Source organism: Macrobrachium nipponense, chromosome 47 (genome assembly GCF_015104395.2).
Source record: "Macrobrachium nipponense isolate FS-2020 chromosome 47, ASM1510439v2, whole genome shotgun sequence".
Classification (NCBI taxonomy): Eukaryota; Metazoa; Arthropoda; class Malacostraca; order Decapoda; family Palaemonidae; genus Macrobrachium; species Macrobrachium nipponense.
The window spans coordinates 25,288,380-25,313,383 of record NC_087222.1 but is presented as its reverse complement, the minus strand read 5'-3'; the positions used below and the strand labels follow the sequence as shown (position 1 = coordinate 25,313,383).

The window sequence follows — 25,004 nt, the reverse complement described above, 5'->3', positions numbered from 1 at the left end:
ATTCTTCTTCAGCTTCAGTGGAAGTATTCTTGGTCCTGTTTGTGCTATGTTCTTTTGTCTTGGGTTACATTCTCATTACTGCATCTCCAAATTTAATCCTGTGATGCAGCACTGACGGTACATGTGGTTCTGCTGTAATGTCTATTCTTTTTAGCAAATGTTATTTTTTTTGGTTATGTAAACACTTAAATATGTCAAGTACAATACAGCATTGCAGTTTTGATAGAGCTTTATCCAAATTGTTCATACACGAAACAAACCTTCGGTCTTAACATTAGGATTTACTAGCGCCAAGCTGGAAACCGGTAGAATTAAAATTACACTTGTGAGATCCAGGGACTAATGGCATCTATACCAGGTCACGGGGCATGTATACCCAGAATGCCCACGGCTACCTGTGACCCACCAGTTATTTTCCTACCAGCCTTTAAGATAAGACGTGTTTACTGTCCTATTTCTGATTTGAAGCCAGTTTTTCAGTTTGCCCGTTCTTTATCCATTTCATTTTTATTTTTCATTCCTTTTCTTTCTCCAAGTGTGATCAGTGTGTGGTAAGAGTGTATACGTGGTATGATGGAGAATTTTGCCTCAACATCGGGATCGTCTACCGTTTCGAAGAGGAGACAAAGGAAATGCCCAGGAGTCAGTGGCTTTCCATGTTCTAGGTTCCTAACTTCGGTGTCGACGGATCCTCATCCAACGTGTAGTTAGGTGTGCAGGGAAAAACGTTAATGTAACGGTTTACTAATCCGTGTTCTGTTTGTCGCGGTTGGTTGGTGGGAACAGAAGAAGTCTATGGGAAAAGCCAATACAAAAGGAAGGTGGTGACGCCATCTTTGGATGACCAAACCACTTACCGGCTTCTTTTGTATCGGCAATAACCAGGCTGCTCCATATGTTTTCTCCACCTGCTTTTGATTTGTCTCGTACCCCTTCGGTTTCTCCTAGCGGTTCTGTATCGGAAACGTCAGGAGGGGCCTTGGCCGGTAATCTTATGAATAATATGCACTCTCCTTTGTTCCCAGCAAGTAGAGGGGAAATCCGCCATCTTTGTTCCAGGCTCCTGCTTCTCAAGCGCATAGGTTAGATGGTACGTGGTCAGCGCTAGGCCTACCAGGCGTACCAACCTTGGATGGTCTGCTTGCGCATTATATGAACGTCACGTTTCCAGCAGGGTCCAGCAGCGCTGAATGTTGCCTCATCCCCCGGGCTTGCAATTTATGGGAATTAATGCCGCGGCTTCACCATCCCACTCAGTGTTTACAGCGATGCAGAACGTGGGAGGTAGTTTGGCAGCAAAACGTGCGGTTGCCAGCAGAAACCTCTCAGTCTCTCCCTACGAGAGGGATGACGTCACAACATACGTCACACTCCGATATGGCAGGCGTGAGACGTCACAGACCGAGTCTCGGCCTTTTTCGCTGCAGCACCCAGACGCTAATACACCTTCTGACCCGTCAATGCAGAAATTACAGATATAGAGAAGAGAATGAATAAGAGAGACAAAAAGAAAAACAAAGTGTGATTCGCCTTCTTTGTCTTCTTCCTCTAGTTTGGCGTCATCGCTAAGTCCGATAACGTCACGGCGAGCGCCAGTCAAGCGTTGGAGGAGGATTCGGGAGTTTCTGGCAGATCCTCGGGCTAAGAGGAAAAGAATCAATTCTTCCTCATCTTCGGACCAAGACTGTCATTTCCAAGTCAGCAGAAGGTCGGGAAGTCAGTGGCTATTAAGCACAAGGTTGGCAGACGAAGCCGTTCGCAAGAATCCGAACAAGCGAGAGAGGTGACGGCCGGCGGGCTAGCGGCCGAGGGCGGAGTTGCCAGTTCGGATCACAAAAACTGCGATAACCCTCTGGTAAAATCGACGTTGCGGCGAAAGGGTGCAGCAGAGGATGGAATGTAGGTCCCAGTTTCGCCCGTAAGGCCGTTCAAAATACGTACGAAGGATGATAAGGCTCCTATTAAAAGTACGAAAAATAGAGAGTTGGCAATCTCGGCGGATACGTTCGTGGAAGGCAGTGTCCGTATGGATAGAAGGTCGAGGCCGGGCTCGCCGACGCTCGAAAACGATGCCAATACTAATAGAGACGAACTTATATCTGTCTTAAGGGAGCCTTCATCTTGGAGATCTAGACGAGATTCTCGCTCTAGATCCGTGAGCAGAGAAAGAGTGAGACGTTCTCGTTCCCCTGCTGACTATCCGGGATCGAGCCAACAGCAGCAGCAAAGATCAAAGAGACCGCGGCCGTAGGGGCAGGCGGCCGTGGAATTCCGGGCCGTCTGTCAGAAGATAGAGGCGAGACAACATCCCTTGTGACGGAGAATGGTACACTAGAGCCGGAGGAAGGAGAAAACCAAGAGTTTCTGGCCTCGTATGCAGAGGGTGATTGATTTGATTCGTCAATTCAATAACCTTTCGGAGAAGACAGAAACACCGGCCAGTATGCTTCCTCCTGGAATTGACATGGCATTTGGACTAAAGAGGGGTGACCAAGGTGTCGTATGAATTGCCTTGTTCGAGTCATGCGGAATCCGGTCTTGCAACACGTAAACGCAAAGATTGCAGGGAGGGATAATTCCTTAAGATCTAATAGATCACTTAAATTTATTCCCCCTCCAATGATAAAGCAAAGGAAATATTATACGACACCGAAGGTCCCTTTTGCTGTCTAGACAAATGAACCCTAATTTTGTAAGGTTAAGGCCTGGATTAACCTTGGATCAGGTTAAAATGGAGTGCCCTTTCGATGACGTACCAAGAGGGCTGCTACGTTAGAAGCAACAGCTTCTTCTGTCTTTCAGGCTGCTTCTTGGTTAGACCTTTGGTCAACAGCAGTGGCGAAAATTGCATCCTCGGAAGCAACAAGAAAGTAGTGGTTATGAACCATTGTTCATTAGATTACTACAGTCAGGTTCCAAGGCGATTGCGTACCTGACAAATGTAAGTGCCAATGTTTGGGGCAAATATCCTGCTAATGAGGAGAGATGCAGCGTTGGCTAGACTAAGCCGCAATGTGGATTTGGATTCCCTGTTAGCAATGAGGAATGGGGATATCTTGGAATCGCAACTGCTGTTGCCAGAGGTCATACTGGAAGAGGCGATAGATAGAAGAAGGTGGATGGACACTAACGATAGGTTGGTGCAACAGGCAGTTAGGAAAAACGTCTAACAGTCAAACTACTCCTTTGGAGGGAAGACAACAGCAGATGTCTCGAAAGAAGACAGTGAGACATAGCATCCCTAATAGAGTCACAAGACCCTCTTCCCCAAAGAGGATAACTCATCTGCCCTTTCACAATAGAAACAACAGAGGAAGGGGCAATAGGGGAAGAGGGAGAGGCTCAAGAAGATAGGATGGGCGCCTCCCATCACTCGGCCACACCAGTGGGGGTTTTGCCTGGCAAATCACTGGAAGGTGTGGCAGGAACTAGGGGCAGAGCAGTGGGTGGTGGATGTTCTCAGGATCGGGTATTTGATCCCGTTCGAGGTAACCCCGCCCCTGACAGATCAACCATTACCCCACGTCACTTATGCCCACAAATCTCAGAAGGCCACTATTCTGCAGGACGAAGTGAAGAAGATTGATGGAAAAAGGAGCTGTGCAACAGTATGCAGTCCGGCAAAAGGCTTCTACAGCAGGATTTTCCTGGTACCAAGCCAACGGGGGGTGGAGGACAGTAATAGACCTGTCAACGCTGAATCTGTTTATAAGGAAAACCAGTTTCAAGATGGAAACTCCAAAAACGGTTCTACAATCAGTCGAATCGGAGACTTTATGCTGACAGTCGATCTAAAGGACGCATACTTTCAGATACCAGTCCATCAGTCTTCAAGGAAATTTCTCCGCTTCAGTCTTGCAGGGAAAGCTTTCAAATTCAAGGTCCTGTGCTTCGGATTGACAACGTCTCCTCAAGTTTTTTACAAGAGTGTTCACCCTCGTGTCGGCGTGGGCGCAATGCTCAGGGGTGGGATCAGGCTAATAAGATATCTGGACGATTGGCTGGTGATAGCAAAGTCCATGGAGAAATTACTCAGGGACAGGGCGGCCCTCCTGCAGCTTTGTCACAGCCTAGGTATTGTGGTGAATCAGCAGAAGTCGCAGTTTGGATCCAAGTCAACGTTTGGAATATCTGGGAATGGTGATAGACACAACACAAGCCAAAGTATTCCTGACAGACCAAAGAGTAGAGAAATGCAAACAAGTGGTGAATGCCTTTCTGGAAAACAGACACAGCCAGCAAGACAGTGGCAGGTGGTGCTGGGAATCCTAACCTCCCTGGAGAAGCTAGTACCACAAGGAAGGCTACACCTTCGGTCCCTACAATGGAGAATGAAGGAGTTTTGGTCACCAACAGTAGATCACCTGTACGAGCAAATTCCCTTGTCGGCAGAAGTGAGGAAAGACTTGCTGTGGTGGGTGAACGACGACAATCTGACAGTGGGTTTCCCCCTTCAACAATCCTCCCCAGACCTCTTGCTGTTCTCGGATGCGTCACTAGAAGGCTGGGGAGCCCATATGGAGGAGTTGATGGTGTCAGCAAAATGGAGTTGCAAGGACAGAGAACTCCATATAAACGTGCTGGAGTTGAAAGCAGCTTTTTCTGGCTCTACAGGTAATTCAGGGAGAGAGTAAAGGGACACTCATTGGTATTGATGTCAGACAACACCACAGTAGTAGCTTATATAAACAAGCAGGAGGCCTAGTTTCTCGGGCAGTTACATGTGATGACAGTTCAACTTCACCAGTGGGCTATAGAGAACCTGGTGGACATCAATGCCAGGTATATTCCGGGAAAAAAGAAATCCATAGAGTGGCCGACAAGTGAGCTGCAGGGATCAGATTCTGGGAACGGAGTGTCCCTGCACCAACAGGTAGTGGACAGGATGCTCATGTTGTGGGAAGGACCGATCATAGACCTATTCGCAACCAGGTACAACAAAAAGTTGGAAGTGTATTGTTCAGTAGTCCCAGACGCAGAGGCAGTAGCAAAGAGATGCGCTACAACACCCCTGGGACAATCTGGACGTGTACGCATTTCCTCCATTTTGTCTAATCCGTCAAGTTCTGAACAGGGTAATGCGGTCTCAGAACCTCAAGATGACCCTGGTAGCCCCGTTATGGCCGAAAGCAGAGTGGTTTCCAGACCTACTGGAACTAGTAGATGTGCCAAGAGAGTTACCCTCCATGGAGCAACTTCGTGTCAGCCGCACGTGGAGAGGTACCATCAGTCGGTGAAGTCCCTATCACTTCACGGGTGGAGACTGTCAAGTATCTCCTCCGAGCGCGAGGGTTTTCGCAGAAAGCAGCAACTCAGATGGCAGGTAATATCAGAAAATCATCTGCGACAGTATACCAAGGAAAGTGGTCAGCATACTGTGATTGGTGTCGTAGAGGGAACGTGTCTCCACTCGGTACCACTATTCAGCAGTTAGCAGACTTTCTGATATATCTCAGAACAGAAAAACATATGTCTGTATCTGCAAGTGAAGGGGTACAGGGCGGCTCATAGCCTCGTCTTGCGAAATGAAAGGAGTGGACATATCGTCTTCATGGGAGTTTGGCCATGCTGATGAGGAGCTTTGAACAGTCATGCCCACCAAAGGAGCTAAAAGCCCCAGATTGGGATCTGACCAAGGTACTGAGTAGTCTGAAAAAACCCCCCTACGAACCACTAAGGCAGTCCACGGATAGGAGCCTGACCCTGAAGACAGTCTTCTTATTGGCCCTTGCTTCAACCAAAAGGGTGGGGGAGCTACATGGCTTCTCATATCTCATAAAGCACTCGAGAGGTTGGAGATCAATGGTATTTGAGTTTGTCCCAGAATTCGTGGCCAAGACCCAAAATCCAACAATAGTAGACGGCAGATTCGACTCCTTTACCATACCTTCCTTGGCAGACTTTGTAGACAACGACAAAGCTGAGATGCTCCTGTGCCCCGTCAGGGCACTAAGGGAGTACTTAAAGAGAACAAGGCACCTCAGGCCGGTGCCGGAGGTTGTTCGTAAGTACAGGACGGAACAAGAAGGAAGTGTCCAGGAATACAATATCGTTTTGGCTAAGGGAGACGATCAGAGATGCTTGTACGGCAGAAGACAGAGGGTCAGATAGCCAGGTGGGAGCTAGAGCTCATGACATCAGGGGCGTGAGTGCTTCCCTGGCATTTAAGAAGAACATGTCTGTGGATAGAATTCTGAAAGCTGGTGTGTGGAAATGGCAAACAACTTTCACCTCATTTTATTTGAAAGATGTTGCCCATAGATCCTTGGACACCTTTTCCTTGGGTCCAGTGGTGGCGGCCCAACAAGTGATATAGTTCATCCAGTGCCCCCTGGCGGTCAGTTTGCGTCTAGTCTAAAATGAAGGTATGAAAGTAGAATGAATGGGATGACTGGTCTTTTTTCTTTACTACTTTCTTCCTACTCCTTTAACTACGGGCAATATGAAGGAGAGTACCGTCATGTGCTGGAACGGACTAGATGCAGGTGAGGTGGTCAGCCATACTGTGAAGCTATCTTAGGTGATGATATACTTTTCAGTAGCAACACACCCCTCTGGATAGGGAAAAGAGGGGTGAAGGTGGATCCAGTTGCAAGGGACAAGAGTAAACAGTAGAATACCGACACCCTCTTGGAGGGTGAGCGAGTCAGTTGTACTGACCTTTTCTTTATTTTATTTATTCTCTGGTATGTGTTTAGTACGTTTACCTTAGAAATATGGGATTAAAGGATATTTCGCTGGCGACACGAACCAATCGCCCAGAAATAGATTTTTCCTTACGTCAAAATCCCTTTTTAATTCTACCGGTTTCCAGCTTGGCGCTAGTAAATCCTAATGTTAAGACCTCAGGTTTGTTAGTTATGAAAAATACAAATTAGTTACAAATTTGGTATTTTTTCCATTCTGTGACTGAAAATCAGATACTTTTTTTTTTTTTTTTTTTTTTTTTTTTTTTTTTTTATACCCATTTCAATTTCAATCAATTAATTTTACATTCTTAATTTGCAGCTTTGTTCATGAAACTTACCTGACAGATATATATATAGCTGTATTTTCTGAAGTCCGACAGAATTTAAAAATTCGCGGCACACGCAGTGGGTCGGCCAGGTGGTAGTACCCATTCCCGCCGCTGGGAGGCGGATATCAGGAACTATTCCCATTTTCTATTCATATTTTTTTCTGTCGCCGGTCGGTAAACAAACTGTTTACAGACCTCCTTCCGACTAGGATTTTGAAACTTCATTAGCCACTTAAGTATCCTAATTATTCTTTCGATTATTAACTTGGATTTGTGGCTAGGCATACGCTATCGTAAATTTTTTCATTGCATTTGATGTCTGAAGCTAGTTAGCCTAGTTTCAGACTTTGTTGTCTGCATGGTAAGGTGAGGCTACCGTAACTTTCGGTAGACACTCGCTTAGTATATATGACGTTTACATGTTTTCTTTGCATAAGGTAATTAGTGTAATGTGTGACTGATTACGGTAGAATGAGATTCAATTACGCATTTTAGAGCGTGTTAGAATCAGGAGTTTTCCTCCACAGTAAACAGAATTAGAAACTAATGAACCTTCTAACCTCCTGTAGATTTTTTTTGCCTAACCCTGTGGTCTGGCTTACGAGCCTAGAATAAGTGTCTGCTAAAGGATTACATCAAGTAATCTTAGACTAAACGTGCTCGCTCTCCAACCAGTGTTTGTGAAGTGGTGGTGCCCCTTGTGTTGTGGAGGGGGCGTCAGATCGGCCCCATAATGCCTCTAGGCCTGGACCTCTGTCGGACTCCCAGGACTCAGGGAGAGGGCATGTCGAAAGCCGCAAGAGGGTTGTTACGGGGTCCTCCCCACCGATCTGGCGTCCCTTCGGCAGAACCTGACTCTTCCAGGCTGCTAAAGATCGTGCACGTGCGCGAATCTTGAAAGATTGCTTCTCGTCCTCCGAGGCGTCCTCCCCACACAGGGGTTGGAGTTCTCGGAAGGACTCGCGCCCCCTAAAGAAGCTTTAGAGAAGAGGACGCTTCACGTCCTCTCTCTCGTCACGAGAGGATGAGAGAGTAAAGAGACCACATTTTCCCTTTTAGAAGAATGCACTGGCTCTTTTCCTAAGGGACATTTAAGGCTGGCTCATTCAATCTTGTCAGAAAGAGAGTGATTTGAGCCTCCTGGTGAGAACGCTTCATGTATCTATCTATCATTTATACATTATTAAGTGATGGCTCATTCATCTTGCCATAAGAGTGGGGGTATTTGAGCCTCCCTGCGAGTGAACCGCTCATGTATACATCATGTATACATTATTAAGGAGGCTCATTCATCTTGCCCAGAAGAGTGATTTGAGCCTCCTGCGAGTGAAGCTCATGTATATATCACTTATACATTATTAAGGAGGTTCATTCATCTTGCCAGAAGAGTGATTTGAGCCTCCTGCGAGTGAACGCTCATGAAGTTAGAGCTGTTTCAACCTCGCTAGCATTCCAAAAGAATTTGGTAATCAAGGACATTCTTGATTCCACCTTTTGGAGGAGCAACTCAGTATTCGTCTCCTCTCCTCATTGCGCTCCGTATACGTTATGTAACGTTCGCTTTACTTCGATAAAGCAAGTTTGACGGCCGGCAAGCTGCTTTGCACAGTCAAACAACTTATGTCTCTGGTCGGCATAAGAAGGGCAATTTAGACGTGAGGAAGCTTTTGCAGGTGCTCGACGTCCTATAAGTAGAGACATTCTCCAGGACGCTCGGCAAGCACCTTGCGGAAGACGAAAGCCATACGTCTTCCTTTAGTGTTCACACTCTTCAGGAGGAGCGTGCGGCTCTCCATGGAGACTCGCATGAGGACGTCCCTTAAAAATATTCAATGTCATACGCAAAACGCGGTTCGTCATAACATTGAGATGTTGGCATGGTCGCTCGCCAGGACGCCTCTTGGCGGGCCTTGCATGCATCAAGGCGCTCAACGAGTTCCTCTCTGAAACGTCGTTCAGAAGACTTGGTGTTCTCTGCTCAGACACTCTCGTAGCTGGACGCTTTCCAGGACGCTTTTGAGGACGCTCGGCGGAAGCTTTTGAGGGACGCTCAGCAGGACGGCCTTTCCAGCACGCTTTTGAGGACGCTCAGCAGGACGCTTTTGTGGACATTCGCCAGGTCGCTTCGGTGGAAGCTCGGCAGGACGCTAGCGAGGACGCTCGCCAGGACGCTAGCGAGGACGCTCGCCAGGACGCTAGCGAGGACGCTCGCCAGGACGCTAGCGAGGACGCTCGCCAGGACGCTAGCGAGGACGCTTTTGAAGACGCTCGGCATCCTACACGTCATGACGCTCGGTAGAGCACTTGCCAGGACGTTCTTCAGAACGATAGGCGTCCTACGCATCAAGACGTTCGGCAGGATTCCTGCAAGAACGTTCTTCAAGAGGGCGTCGTCGAAGTAGAGGAAGGAGTTTGGTCTCGTCAAGATGTCTACTTCGCTTTCTACGAAGGGAGCGTTCAATAGAATCCATCACTTGATGAATTCCAGGAAAACTGTAAGCAGATTTCGGTGTCATAAAACGCCTCGTCTGCTTTCGGGATTGCGCTGCCGAAGGGGAACATTAAGGTCCTTCCTGTCGTAAGCCCAGTCTCTAATCAGGAATCCTGCCCCTTCCTCGATTTCTGCGGGAATCGGGAAAACTATATGCTCGAATTCCTGGATTACTTTCTGTCATGTAAATGGGTTAGTTCTCATTGACAAAGATCTTCATAACATTTTATCGCTTAAGCGGATAAGTAACAAATTTCGGAAGAGCTCTCATTCATTTTCAGAACCGAACGTGGACAGTCGTTTTCCTTTCTTTCTCTCTTCCTCGTCCAGGAAAGATGTAGTAGAGAATTCGATGTTCAAATTACTACAATACTTACGTAGTTTATCTTTGCGTCATTTTGCTAACGCATGGGTCGAGTCATATACGCATATCGTATTAACCTCTGCGGATAGAAGCCGAAAGAACTGTTGTTTTAATGTATTTATTTGACACTCCCTTCAACCTTCCAAGAGTTTTCGGAGTAAGAACAACTCTTCAGGTATTGTTACGACAACACCAACTCAGCTTCTGTATTTAGCGAATTCTGTTTCGTTTAAATAGGCCTGCTTGAGAGTTTCCTTTTGCTCGATAATATCATACCTATTCCTTCGTAAAAAGAGTAGCTGGCAACTCAGGCAGATAGTATTCTGTTCTCCATTGAAGCTTTCCTTCGAGGAAGACTTCTCCTTCACTCTTTTTGATAGAGATCGAAGGTGGTCGATCTCCAATCCTTATTTTGTTTTCTTTAATTTGAAGGAAAAAAATTTAGGATGGAGATCGTTGTTCAGAATACTATAAATATACTACGTATATTAACCTCTACTAAGCAGTTGAATTGTCCGAGGGGTAGGCGCATATCCTAGTTATTCTACGGATTGCGACTTAGACGAGAAGTATTCTAATTGAACTGCAACATCAACTCAGCTTCTGTATTTAGCGAATTTTGTTTCGTTTAAATATTCCTGCTTGAGAGTTTTCCTTTGGCTCGATAATTTCATACCTATCCCTTCGTAAAAGGAGTAGCTGGCAACTCAGGCATATAGTGCGAGACGATGATCAAGGCTGCTGTTACTGTGATCTACGCAGTACCGGCTAGCTCGGTGTCATGCGCGGTTGGTTACGTCTCTCTCCCTTGCGGGAATGGCTTAATAAACCGTCTCTTTGCCCTACAATCATGGATTTTAGCCTCGGGTTGAGGAAATTTCTAGTAATCTTGAATGATCATACCTGCCGTTTACTTAGAAAATTTCAACAAGATATCTCTTATACTTGTTAGGTGCGGGTTTACCGCACGGTAACATTCTGTACGAATCTACCGCGGCATAGCACTATAATAATGCTCTCCTGCTTATGAAAAGCGCAGCCTTATTTAGGGAAGGAAGCAGGCTGAGTGAGGGAATGGATGAGTTTGCTGGGACCATTTCCTCGCTGGAGAAGCTTGTTTTCCCTGAATAAACAGCAATTCAGACCTCTACAAATTTTCCTCACGAAGAAATTGGAATAACATCAAAGATCTTGTAATTCTAATTTTCTCTCAACTTGGCTTGAGGATCACCTCAGGTGATAGCGAGAGGGTGCCAGACATCCGAACAGAGAACAGATGTTCTGGCACATTGTCTGAAAGAATTGGAAGCCAATTAGTCGGCTTTCCAGTTCCTCGAAGGGTGAGGTTGGATCGAGTGGCCCAAATCATCTCGGATAATTTCTCAGCTCTCTCATAGCTCGAGAAGAGAGAATTGGTTATGGGCTTGGGCACGGAACGTAACGATCCTCAATAGGTTCGTTAATCTAGTGCACGTCCGTGGGGGTCTTCTCGATCGAAGGCAACAACTACTGACGTCTGAGTAATCCTCACTTAGAAGTATGTCGAAAGTGAGGAGAGACTGAGGGAGTCCTTTCGTTTTAAGTTTTTCGTAATATTGAAGACGAAGGAGCTTCCTCTTAAGTTGTTCCCTTATTCATGATCCTAGAGGATTAGCTTTAGTCGCCACATGTTGGCCTCTAAGAGGTTGGATTCACAGAGGTCAGGTAATTCAGAGAATTGTCCAAAGACCCTTCCCGAGAGATCGGTGTAATCAAACATCGTCACTTAGTGAAGTATCTAATATCTCTCCTCTCTGAGTCTGAAAGCGTTCAGACTATCGAGAAGCGATAAGATCTTCAAGATTAATGGCAGTCTCTTGGCCAAGGCAAAGCAGTGCTGCCTATTTTCAGTTTTCAATCGGAGGGGGCCGTTTCTGGAGATAGTGAAGGGAAATGACTGTTCCTCCACCTCGACCTCTGTGAATTTCGTTATGGTTCTATCTTTCCGTATGAAGTATGAGATAAGATAGAAGTCCTAACTGTTGTAGAATATGCAAATATGTTGTTGACGGCCTCTAGGCTCAGAGATTCGGTTCTGTCAACAACAAAGCTTCACGATCTTTGAGGTCTGTGGAGATCTTGTATTCTCTGGATCAAAGGTTCCGGCATGGAACTTAGACGTAGTCTGAGTTTCTGATGCCAAAAGCATTTCGAACCTATCCTTTCTGCGAACTTAATACGCGTGACCAGAAAGGCTAATATTCTAACCGCTCTAGCCACGGCAAGGAGGGTTAGTGAGGTTTTAGCCATCATCAGAGGTTTTGGCTTTAAAGTACATAATGCGGTCTGTCCGCTAAGCCTTCCGTTCTTGATAAGAACGAAAACCTGTCTGACCATTGACCCGAAGGCTTGGAGACCAAGGGTATGGCACAAATTATTGGGCAAGGGCATTAGAGAGTCCTGTGCCCTGTAGGGTCTCTCAAGTTTTATCTTGATAAAACTATAGAAAGTCAAGGTCAACAGACAATCTGCGGTGTTCCGTAAAAAGACCAGACTAGTTCATGTCCAAGAACACCCTGGCATGATAGCCAAGGAGTTCTTTTAAGAGGTCTCATTTCATTATGTTTGCATAGATTTGAGATTTTTTCTTAATATCAATGCTCAAGAGGTGAGGGCGCGGCCTCGGAAGCATTTCAACAGAGCATGACACTCAGTAACATCCTGAGTGCCACGCTTTTGCGAAGCAACTCTGGGTTCGCTTCACACTCCCGACAATCTGCGGTGTTCCGTAAAAAGACCAGACTGGTTCATGTCCAAGAAACACCCACCCTGGCATTATAGCCAAGGAGTTCTTTTAAGAGGTTCTCATTCATTATGTTTGCATAAAGATTTTGAGATTTTTTTCTTAATATGAATGCTCAAGAGGTGAGGGGCGCGGCCTCGGAAGCATTTCAACAGAGCATGACCACAGTAAAACATCCCTTGAGTTCCACGCTTTAGCGAAGTAACTCTGTGTTCGCTTCACACTCCCGACGGGATGTGAAGACGACATTTCAGATCCGTAAGTCGCTAGGACCATACATATCCGTAGATATATTATTGGGTGCAAGAAGCAACACGAATCCTATCCTATAGAAAAGGGATAGGTGTGCTTTTAACTTTGAAGGGTTGGTCGCTTGAGGCGCGTTCCTTTTCTTTAGCCTAGAAGTTATGGAACTAACTTTGATAGGTTAGGTCAGGTGGTGGTTTTAGCTTCGGTGCCCTCAAAAGTATGGTCATATGGTCTAGTCACATTGTGGTCACGCCCCCGTTGACAGATCATCTAGAGCGCACCAGCATTACAGGTCTCTACCTCGCTGGCAACTCTAGTAACGCAGAAGCAGACTTTGGTGACAGTAATCACGAAGTCGGCTATGCTAACAGGTCAGGAACCAAGATGTATATCATCTACTTAATTTAGTTTCCCAAAAATCCTATTCTGTCTCTTCCCACCATCCGAAGGTGGGATTCAGCTATATATATATCTGTCAGGTAAGTTTCATGAACAAAATGTTATTGTTATAATACAATTAAGTTTGTTCATACTTACCTGGCAGATATATATAATTAAAATGCCCACCCACCTCCCCTCAGGAGACAGTGGCACTGATAAAATATGAATAGAAAATGGGAATAGTTCCTGATATCCGCCTCCCAGCGGCGGGAATGGGTACTACCACCTGGCCGCCCACTGCGTGTGCCGCGAATTTTTAAATTCTGTCGGACTTCAGAAAATACAGCTATATATATATCTGCCAGGTAAGTATGAACAAACTTAATTGTATTATAACAATAACATATTTAACATTATAATCGTAATGAGCTTACCTATGATTCAGATTAAAGGGACTAATATGGGTCATTTTGGGTGGTTCAGAATCACATATTACTGATATTACATAGCTGTTCAGTGGCTGAGCCATAGTCATGTACTCCCTGGTACTTTAATAGTTATAAAGAATACAGTGAGTCTTCTTAAACAAATGGATGGAACACAGTTCCAAGCATGGCCAAGCAGATTTCATGTTAAGAAGAAAAGTTCGCCCTGTGAAATCATCCTATTTCACTGCATGTTCTTTCCAAGATATTGTGCATTGAAAATTGTTCACAGAATAAGCTCCATTTTATTAGTCACAAGATAAACGATGTTTTTACTTTTAGAATATGTTCTTAAGTATGCTGAAATTTGATATGCACTTTATTTATAGTAGGTATGTACTTTTGTTCCGCAGTTTTTATAGGAACTGGAGACACTTTTTGAAAGAATACTATTTAAAGCAAATGAATGAGTCAATTTTTTAAATTTTCTCCGGCATTTGACAATTATAGATGACCACCACTTGTATATTTCACAGACGCACTACCTCTTGTATGGCAAAGGATTCCAGACTTGGGAATACTCTCCTGAGTACGCCCTCAGGTCCTACACTTACATACTTCTCCACGCTGTTCCAGGCTGGATATACTCCAGTCTGTTACAGTCTAACCGCATGCTGGTCTTCTTCTTCATACGATGCATGCTAGCGTTAGGCTGCTCGGGGTGCGAGCTTTATTTTTACAGGTAATGTTGTACATCATGATTTTTTTCTTCTCTTATTAAGATTGCTGGGCTGGTATTAAATACAAAGAATGCTATTAGCAGATGAAATAGGTTCCAGGCTTTTATTTTTGCTCACTTCTCAAATTTAGTACTTTTAGAATAGGTGCATTCATATTTCATTACAGCATTCAGGATAGTCTGACAAACACACACACATCCATTGTTTTATTACTGAGTCAGAGACTTTGCATGAAACATTGAGCATAATATTAATGAATACTAGAAAGTTTCTGATTTATAAAGCTGTACCACTAACAATTAACATGATCATAGCATTATATATTTCATAATGTTCTTTATAGAGTGATATATATTTGAATTACTGACATTTAATGGAGACCTGTCAGTACCAGCCTTTCGCATTTTGGTTTTAGCAAAATTTTACTAATATGTGATTTTGATTTTTCTTTTGGAAGTGCATGAGTTTACAGCAGTTCTTAAAAGATATTTGCAAGTGTTCATGTTTATTTTTTCTTATAAGATTGCATGTTCATTATTCAGTAAGGTTCATAGCAACTGTATTTGACTGTCAACAATTTGTAGGGCTGCAAGGAATTTTTAAGAAGTTATTATATGAATTGCAAGATATGCTGTGTCCACCAATTATATTACATTCCTATTTACAGTTCTGGATTAGTAAAATTTTCTGTATTCAAGGAAAATTCACCTATTCATGAAATTTTTGAGATATACTCACTAATTACTGTATTTTCATATCCTTTTGGTGACTAAAATATTATCAAAATAAGCAGCTATAAGCGCTGTTAGAGGTGTTTCGAGTATTTGCACATTTTGGCTATTTGCCAGAGGTTGTGGTCCCTATCTCCCACAAATACCGGGGGTCGACTGCACCTGTCTACAGGTGGTTTTAACCTGGCAATGTGTATACTTGTGTCTGAAGTCTACCTTCCTGGATATACCTTTCTTGAGTAAATATTGGGCACATTGTCACACTAAGCATTGCAAACTTTTGTTCGATTAAGTTTAACTGTATTAAGTACTATAGTTGATCCCTGGTATTAGTGGGGACTGCCTATTTTGTTAGTGCAAAAAAAACAAATGTTAATAATATGAAAATACAGTAATTAGCGAATATTTCTCAGTGAAGAGTACCGCAAGTAGGCGAATTTTCCTGAGTGTGAATATCGTCCCATTCTCTATAGCATCTAACGAAAACTATTTAGTATGAGAGTGTAAAAATGGTTCTTCAATTTCCAGAGGCATCTGCAAGGAATTTGGAGCAAATGTTGGAAGGCTGACTCTTTGCATTCTGGTATTCGCTGCCGGGATGTTCATAGCGTCTACTGCATTCCTTCCCTCTAGCTTTGCCATGTGAGTAAATTGCTGTCGGGAGATTATTGTGCATGATAATTTTGGGCAGAACTAAGGTGCTGAGGGGTAAAGATAGCAAAGTATCGTTTAGATGTTTGTAAAGATGTCTTCCTTTAAGATCAAGGCGCTCTCTCTTTCTCTCTCTCTCTCTCTCTCTCTCTCTCTCTCTCTCTCTCTCTCTCTCTATGCAAAGTGAACTGACACTCTCACAGATAAAAGATTAAAACTTTTCAGTGCGTAGTAGGTGTTTCACTTATAAATCGAGTGTTACTCTTGTGTATATGTTCTCTGTTTAATATGATTATTTTTTCAGGTATATGACCCTGATGTCGATGGGAGCCTGGTACCATCAGGCTTATGAGCTTTCCATCTTCACGACTGCCATATCCACTTTTCTGGGCTGGCCTTTTGCAGCTGCAATCGGGTAAGTGGTGTGTTTTAGTTTGATGCGTTATTTATGAGATTCTGTCAGTTGTTGTCATGGATATGTTTTACGAGTAATCAATGTTAACTGTTATCTGTCCTTAGGTAAACTGCTAGTGCATTGTATATGGGATTGCATAAATTTGAGTAAGAGTTTTGTGTTTGGAGAATATCTTATTGCTAGAATTACAGTGGTCCCCCCGTATTCGCGGGGAATGCGTACCAGACCCCCCCGTGAATAGTTAGAGCCCGCGAAAGTTTGGAACCCCTAAAAAAATGCTAAAAACAGCCTATTTTGTTAGTTGAAACTCCAGAAAAACCCACTAAAAATTTTCATACTTGGTTTGTTTAATAGTTTTATCACAAAAAGTGCATTTTATGATCAAATTGATAAAAAAAAACAATAATTTGTGGATATTTCTCATAGAAAAATACCGCGAATGTGCGAATAATGCGGGGAAACGTTCCTGAGAGAAATCCACGAATATGTGAATCCGCGAATCCAGAGAACACAAATACGGGAGGTCCACTGTATTGCACAGGCAGTCCCCAGTTATTGGCGGGAGTTCTGTCCCCAAGGGGGCGCTGATAAGCGAAAGTCGCCATTAACCGAAACTTGGCTGTTTATGCGCTTAAAGTGCCGATTACTGGTACTGGCGCCATAAGCACCATTATGGCACCCCTGTTAGGTGTGTTATGGCGCCGATAACTGTAACTCGACCTGTTATGGCACCATAAATCGCCGATTTTATGGCGCAAGACCAGCGCCATGAAACCGGATCGCCGATAACCTAGGACTGCTCATACTTATTGTTATACGCTTGAGCATCCAGTATGACTCTGTAATTACTTGACAGTATTAGTAACATCTATCGCTATTGTCAGGGAAAACAGTGTGATATATAGCCAGCTATAAAGCTGTCAAGGTGTTGAAGAGCAGTTTTAAATTACAGGACAGAGGTACTCCCCCTAGTAACCGATTAGTACTCGTCTCGCATAGTTTGTGCTTCAAGCAGGCATAAGTTAGATTCAGTCACTTTTGAATATTATGGCATAAATGAAACATTTTTTTAATGTTTGCCAAATGGCATCTTCTCTATTTAGTATGTTTCCTTTTACCAGAATTCCTATTGCCTATGACATAGTTATACGAAGACAACAGTTCGTGATGTTCGGTAAATGGTGCCTAATATCTGCTGTCACAATACTGGTATGTAGTGTTTACACATTGTTTTTATTTAGATGAAATTTCATGCATGTCTTGTGAAAAGAGTTGCAATTTACTAGTATTAGGTTGTTATCTACTTTTCTAACACACTTCCTCATATAACTTCATTATCATTGAGGTGTACGTATACATATTTATGTAAGGATGGCATACATAGATTAAATGATAGTAAAGAATTTTGTATTATGTATTTTTGAGTACCTTTACTTTTATTCTCTACCATTTGTGTTCATTTCAGATCCCTATGGTACAGATTGACTCCCACTACTTTGGTCGGTTTGTTGTTGCTCCACTGAATATTGTCATGTACAATGTCTTCACCTCCCATGGACCTGATTTGTATGGAACCGAGCCATGGACATTTTATATATTGAATGGATTCTTGAATTTCAACATTGTATTCATCGCTGCTTTGGTGTCCTTGCCTCTGTATGTAAGTAGTTCTTCCAGAGTGTTTTAGCAATGTGCGCAGCTGATGCTGTACTTGTATGCACAACATAGGATCTTTCGTTGCATCCTCATTGATCACATACTTTTTATGATTTGTTCATGTTTTGCGATGTTTATCAGGTTCACCGCCCCTTTGTCTATTAGATAAAGGAAGATTACTTAGTATGCATGCTCCCTGTGGATCTTCAAGTATATATATCAGCATATCACCTCAGTTTTCGTTCACCCATACTGCTGTAAACAGTCCTATTCATTCCTCAGGCATTTCTGTAAACCCATTTCTAATATCCTCTCAAACCAGCCTTATTATTATTATAATTTAATGGTGTTACATCTGTCCCTTTTCTCATATCTTCTTGTATCCCAGAGGAATGCATTCTTGTTTCAGTAATAATTGCAGGTGTAACTTCCAATAGCCTCTTGAGTAAATGCTAATTCTTCCCTCACACAGTTCCAGGGGTACTGAGTTGGTGATCAGTCTCTCGTTTCATTCGCTTCCAAAATGTGGAATTCGCTGTAGTATTTCCTGGAACTTATAATATCCTTCTTCTTTGATAACGGCAAATGATGTCTCTTTGAAAAGGATATTTTTGTCTCAGGTTGTCGTATTAGTCTGTGGCATTGCTAGGAAAGATGCCTTACGGATATTCGGTGAAGTGGAGCATAATTTGCATATGTAAGTGCTGCCTTTTCCTTTGCAGGTTTTGGTTTCTTACTCAGTACCCTTATCCAAAAAAGGCAGCATCCACATCCCTATTTGGCTGAGCCTCTCGCCCTTTTACATATGGATGGCCGTCTTCATTGTGCAGCCACATAAAGAAGAACGATTTCTCTTCCCCGTCTACCCTCTCATTGGATTGGCAGGGGCCATCACTATAGGTAAGATTGCCTCGTTATTCGTGTGAATGCAGATTCAGGTCGTGTCGTAACATTTATAACCAAAGACTGCCCTGTTATTCAGTGGAGGTTGTTGAAAAATGTGTTTGGCCTAGATATATTTCCTCATTATATCACTGAAAGCACAAAGCACATCATATTTCAGATTGTTGTCAGAAGCTCGGATCGTCATTGCTAACAACAAAACGGCAACATTACCTCAATCACACAAGCTGGTTTGCACTTGGCGTAGTTATTTTCACGTCAGTCCTCAGCGTGTCCCGTATCGTTGGTCAGTATAAAGGTAAGTTGGGTAGCGATTAACCGTGCTCTGAGTTTTTAATGTGGAAGGTTGAAACAGTTTCAATATAGCAAAACAAGCGAAGAGTTAGAAGACCTTTTTGTTAGTGAATGTTATTCCTACTGGACAGTTGTCCATAAAATCTTGGCTTTGAAATAGTTTTCAGTAGTTTTCATGTTTCAGTTGTGATCAATATTAATTTCAATGGAGCCAATATTATTATTATTATATGAAGGATTAGTTTATCCAGACCTGTAAGCCCAATAAAGGCTCTTCTGGGGCTGGCCCTGTAGGTTTATGACGTTGATTTATTCCTTTTTCCAGCGTACCATGCCCCTTTTGAAATCTTCATGGAGCTGAACAGACTCTCGGCAGAACAGAACTTCCCACCCGACCGTCCGATCAATCTCTGTGTGGGAAAAGAGTGGTACAGATACCCTTCGTCTTTCTTTCTTCCAGGCTTGAAGTAAGTAGGACCATTTTTGACCAGTTTTTTCCTTGTCATTCCTTAATGGACCTGATTATTGACACTTATTTCAAATGTTAGTTCATTTCTAAGCAACACTTTAAAATAACATGTGGGTAAAAAAACTGCTCCTTAATTTTGCAGTGCACTTTTGCATCAAATAAGCTTGTAAATGTGATGCAAAATTTTAAGCCTAGTTATTCCGGGCACTACATGCCCCGTGACCTGGTATATAGATGCCAATAGTCCCTGGATCTCACAAGTTTAATTTTAATTCTACCGGTTTCCAGCTTGGTACTAGTATTATCCTAACGTTAAGACTGAAGGTTTGTTAGTTATGAAAAATACAAATTGGTTAAAAATGTGTCATATTTCCTTTGTTTATTCCAGCTGGAACCTTCAGTTCATCGCGAGTGAGTTTCGAGGGCAGCTCCCAAAGCCTTATTCTCAGGACATAAATGGGACCATTTCAATTCCCCAGGATATGAATGACTTGAACCGGGAGGAGGTTTCCAGATATGTAAGTATTTGGGCTTGTAACATTTTTCCTGCAGTTTTCAGTGCTATAATTTTTATATTGTCCCTAAAATAAGCAAGCTTCATATTTTAATTACTCTTGAATGCCCAGAAAGTGCATTTAAAAGTGAAATAAGGCTGTATGTATGCTTACATAAAATGCAAACCTGTTACTATTAAAGTCATTACAGATAGCAATCTCCACTCATGACTAGTTTATGTCTGCAACAACCATTCGTGAGTCATACCCGAGAAAAGTTGAGGGAGATGTAGGTGTCGGTGATATTCAAACAGCAAATGAGCGCTGTACGCAGTTGATGAGTTTGTATGAAGAAATTGTGTTGTTGCAAAAAAATCCATTTCTAATCCTTGAATTATTTATTCGTATTTCTGTAATCAGGTTTTTGAGAGTGTTGCATTGGAGTATGACTTCTGTTTTGTATAATTTCAGGTAAATATTTCGTCGTGTCAGTTTTTGATAGACTTGGACAAGGAGGAGGAGACGGATCGTGAGCCCCGATATTCGAAGCAGTCCTCGGACTGGACTGTCGTACACACTGTTCCTTTCATGGATGCTGTGAGGTGTGGAATATTCACTATTTAATATAGGGTATATAAATAGTGGGGAAATGATAAACTTTGACAGTCAGAGTACCATCAAAACCGATAGCCACTGTTCATTTAATTTGTAAACTTTTAAGACTTTAAACTTCTTTGTAGAGTTTGAGAAGGACTCAAGAAAAGGTTGATACACCAACCGAGCAATTCCAATTACGACGTCAACACCATCTTCCTTGCTTCATCATGTGACAATCATATTTCATAGGATACAGATGTCCAGTTCTATGAAGCTTTAATTGAATTTTGGCGATTATTTTACTTATACCAATTCACGTGCAAATTGACGCTGCTAAGTATTTCATTGCCTTGCAGGTCCCACAAACTATTCCGAGCCTTCTACGTCCCCTTCCTGACGGAACAGCACTGCCACTACGTGAACTACACCCTGATGCAATCAACGAAGTGGAAACCAAGAAGTCGGTACCCCGGACGCTTATAGTATTTGTTGATTGTCATAGTTTGTTGTGAGATGAAATACTAATTTATTTGCAGTATTATTAGTGAGGATTGAAATTTTATTTTCTCGAAGCATTCCATTGTTATGCTAACTTCCTGTAGCAGTCATTTCTAATGTCGGTCAATGTAGTCTTTTTATTGTGCAATAGTGGGAGGTATTGATGCTGTTACTCCTGGTTTTCAATCATTTTTGTTCTTGTTGAACCTCTGTGGCTTGGGAAATAGGAAAATTGGTTGTTGGGAAATAGGAAAATTGGATGTCTGCGCTTAAGCGGTTTCTATGCAATTCGTCAGAAGTACAGTGGGGCTCCCGTATTCGCGTTCTCCGGATTCGCAGATTTATCTCTGGACCATATCTACTCCATGATTCGCGGGAAATTCACCTATTCGCTGTATTTTTCTGCGAGAAATATCCAGGAATTTCTGGGATTTTTTTTTTTTATCAATTTCATCATAAAGTGTACTTTTTGTGATAAAACTATTAAAAAAACCAGATATGAAAATTTTTAGTGAGTTTTTCTTGAGTTTTAACTAACAAAATAGGCCGTTTTCAGCATTTTTATAGGGGTCCAGCTATTTGCGGATTTTGACTATTTTAGGGGGATGGTCTAGTACACATTCCCAGTGAATGCGGGGGGAACCACTGTATTGTATGAAACAACCATTAAACGTTTTCTTCTCTCGGCATTAAAAGTTATAAAAGTCAGGTGTCAGATAAACAATATTAAGATTAGAAATTTTTTCATAAAGTGCTGTTTCAATGTATGCTTCATGTTATACCGTCGGTTTCTGTACCAGATTTTTCCATCACCTGTCCTGTTCAATATAATGCCTATTTCTTTAGTGAACATATCAGCTCTTCCATCTGTTTCTTAAGCTTCCCAGATCCTGAGGGACTAAAAGGTGACCTCCATTTCTTTTCCCAAGCTTAGAGGTTGAAATAGTGTATTGTTGTGGATAGAAATTTCTTTCAACAACATTCCAGCAAGGTTATAAATAGTCGGTACTGGTGTTAATATTTTTTAAACTAATGAATGTTTTCCTTTTAGAAAATAAGTTTTTTGTTCTAATTTCAGTGCCAAAATCTAATGGCTTTCTTAAAGTGTATTGTAGCTGTGTGTGTGTAATCTGAGGAAATGTTAATGCTGACATCTCAAGGAAGAATTTTCATCCAGTTCAGATCCAGCGCTTGAAAGATTCTAGCTTAAATATAAACATTTGATTCAATTGTTTTCCCATTGATTACTCTGCTTTTGAAGTTGGTGTTGAAGAGGGAAAGTGTCTGCATCCACTTTTAGTCGAAAGAAATATTATGGTAAATGGAACCTGCTCATTTAGGTATCAGTATGACCGCTTTCTTCCTCAGCCTCATCGCAAACATCCACCATCTTGGGATCCTTTTCCATTTTTACCAGCCCCTATCTTCGGCACTGTATTATTGGCACCTTATGGCACTGATAACAGAAACTTGGCCTGTTATAGTGGCATAAATTGCCGATTTTATAGCGCCAGACTGGTGGTTATGTTTAGCGCTGGAATTTGTTCATGAATAGATAAAAGCCAAAAAGTTATATACGTATAAAATTTTGGCACTCTAAAGGAGTACTATCACGGCCTTTTGTAAATGTATGACCATCAACAGCCGCAACACTGCCGGGTAGATCGTCTCAAAGTCTTGCATTAATGGGAATGAAACGTTTGGTACTGTGCTGTGTGTATGAGTATTAGCTCCTCAACAGAATGTAGAAATTGAGACTGGGAAACAAAGAACTTGCAGCGGAGACCAGAGCGATTGCTGAAGTGCCTTATTCAAATGATGCTAGTGGTAGGTGGCCAAGTAAGATATCATCCCTGGTGTCTTAAGATTTGATTGCTATTCAGTGGACAGTTACTGGGATACAAGACCAGCGTTCCACCAATGGCAGAAAAGTTGCAGTAACGATGCCTTCGCTTCTCAAGGGATAGAAAGCCTAATGAACGAGAATTTGCGTATTTAAAGGACAAAGGCCCATGGGTGTATACAACCTGCCCAGTTTCAGTAGAGAATATTAGGAATACATTAATATTTATCCTGATCCCTAGGCTGTCCATGTATACCTCTATTGAATCCATACGAATGTGCCATTTGTCTTCTTGTGCTCTGCTAGACTGAAGGAGGAAGTCCATCATAAGGGCTTACTACCTATAATCTCTCGCTTGCTCCTATCAGTGATATCTTGTCATCTTTCAAAACAACATTGACTCAATTTCCATACAATGTCAAGTGTTCAGGTAAATGATTTCACATGTTTACCCCTTATTCCAACTTGCCCAAATGTAGAATATAGAGGAATGATACTTGTACACATTTTTGCTGTATGGCAGTCACCACCATTTTGGAGGCTGTCAGTAGCATGTCAGATCATGAATTCGTTTCTGCTTTTCAAACTTTCTATTGAAATGGCAAACGGTGGTATTGGTTGTTTGCATTGTTTAACTCTTTGAGGTTCTACAAGATTTTATCCCCAACTTCACATAGCAGTGACTAATTGTTAAATTCTTTTATAATAGACAAGGTAAACAATCGTAAATGTTACAAAGTTAACTTGGCCTGAAATGCTGTATATACTCTTTTCACACACACACACATACATATTTTAACATTATCTGTAAACAAAGGTTTTGGATATTAATGTTGAAATAAAATTTTGTGTTTAGGAATCATAAATTGTACAAATATCTACTTGTAACTGGTATTTACATCCTTGCTGGAATGTTGTTGAGAAAATTACTCAATGTAGAGTTCATTAGATAACAAGGACCCTGTCACTGTGAGGTAGACAAATTAGAATTTTATGTACCAACTTGTGTAATGTCTCAGTACTCCTGTACAAGTACTGTAGCGTGGTCATGTCGCTGTACAACTGATATCGTTAATTTTGCACGCCAACACTGCAGTAGTTGTATGTACTGTATCGTGTACAAATATTTTGTATCACTCAACATTCCAACAATATTTGTATGAAGTTACAAATGGTAATAAAAACGTTATTCTGGTGTGTGTTACCTTTTAAAAGCAGTCCCGGGGTTTTCTAAGTTGCAAGCTTATTACAATACAAGTCGAGTGTTTGATATGGGGTGGGAACAATTCTCTAGACAGAACAGAACCTCTAGTTCCCCATTGGACAAGTGGTTCACACGCTTGCCTACCGATATGGTAGCCGCGAGTTCGACTCTCTACTCTGCCAGTGTGGAATCAGAGGAATTTATTTCTGGTGATTAGAAATTTATTTTTTGATATAATGTGGCCCGGATCCCACAATAAGCTGTAGGTAGGTCCCGTAGCTCTGTAACCAATTGGTTCCTAGCCACGTAAAAATGATCCTTCGGGCCAGCCCGAGGAGAGCCTATGATCAGCTCAGTGGTCTGGTTAAACTAAGATACGTATACCTAACTTAGAACAGAACTCGTGGGAAACAAGTACAGACGCTAGGCTCTGAAATTAGAATGCGTACTTTTCTAAGGTATGGTGTTCCTTCCTGCAAATGAAATGGGCATTCGCGCAAACACCCCACTTAATGATTCATAGTTGAAGATCTCTGACCAAAAATAAGGAACAGTATAGGCTTACAAAATGAAGAAAGGAATCTTCGTGGTCCAATGAGAATGTCTTAACGAGGATAGCAAATGGTACTTGGAGCCCCATCGAATATATCACCATAGGATGTTCTGTCTTACTGTAGCCTATGCTATATTCTCCAAATAAGGAGGAATAATTGCTTTAAAGCAATTAGCAAGTAGCAGAAGAGTTACTGGAAGATGAACCAGGTACCGAAGACTGCTTTGGACTTTTGCCCTTGATTTG

General features: G+C 42.3%; 1 protein-coding gene across 1 annotated transcript in view; it reads left to right on the top strand.

Annotated features, from left to right (window-relative positions):
* Positions 1-24,198, top strand: part of LOC135204595 (alpha-1,2-mannosyltransferase ALG9-like) — a 30,603-nt gene extending 6,405 nt beyond the window's left edge. Inside the window, exons 3-13 of the mRNA XM_064234745.1 lie at positions 14,247-14,452; positions 15,710-15,823; positions 16,137-16,247; positions 17,369-17,456; positions 17,713-17,907; positions 18,626-18,803; positions 18,967-19,104; positions 19,426-19,567; positions 19,958-20,087; positions 20,535-20,665; positions 21,017-24,198. Coding sequence (XP_064090815.1) covers positions 14,247-14,452; positions 15,710-15,823; positions 16,137-16,247; positions 17,369-17,456; positions 17,713-17,907; positions 18,626-18,803; positions 18,967-19,104; positions 19,426-19,567; positions 19,958-20,087; positions 20,535-20,665; positions 21,017-21,143 — 1,560 coding nt within the window. The 3' untranslated portion in view covers positions 21,144-24,198. The remainder of the gene's footprint in view (positions 1-14,246; positions 14,453-15,709; positions 15,824-16,136; positions 16,248-17,368; positions 17,457-17,712; positions 17,908-18,625; positions 18,804-18,966; positions 19,105-19,425; positions 19,568-19,957; positions 20,088-20,534; positions 20,666-21,016) is intronic.
* The last annotated feature ends 806 nt before the right edge of the window (positions 24,199-25,004 follow it).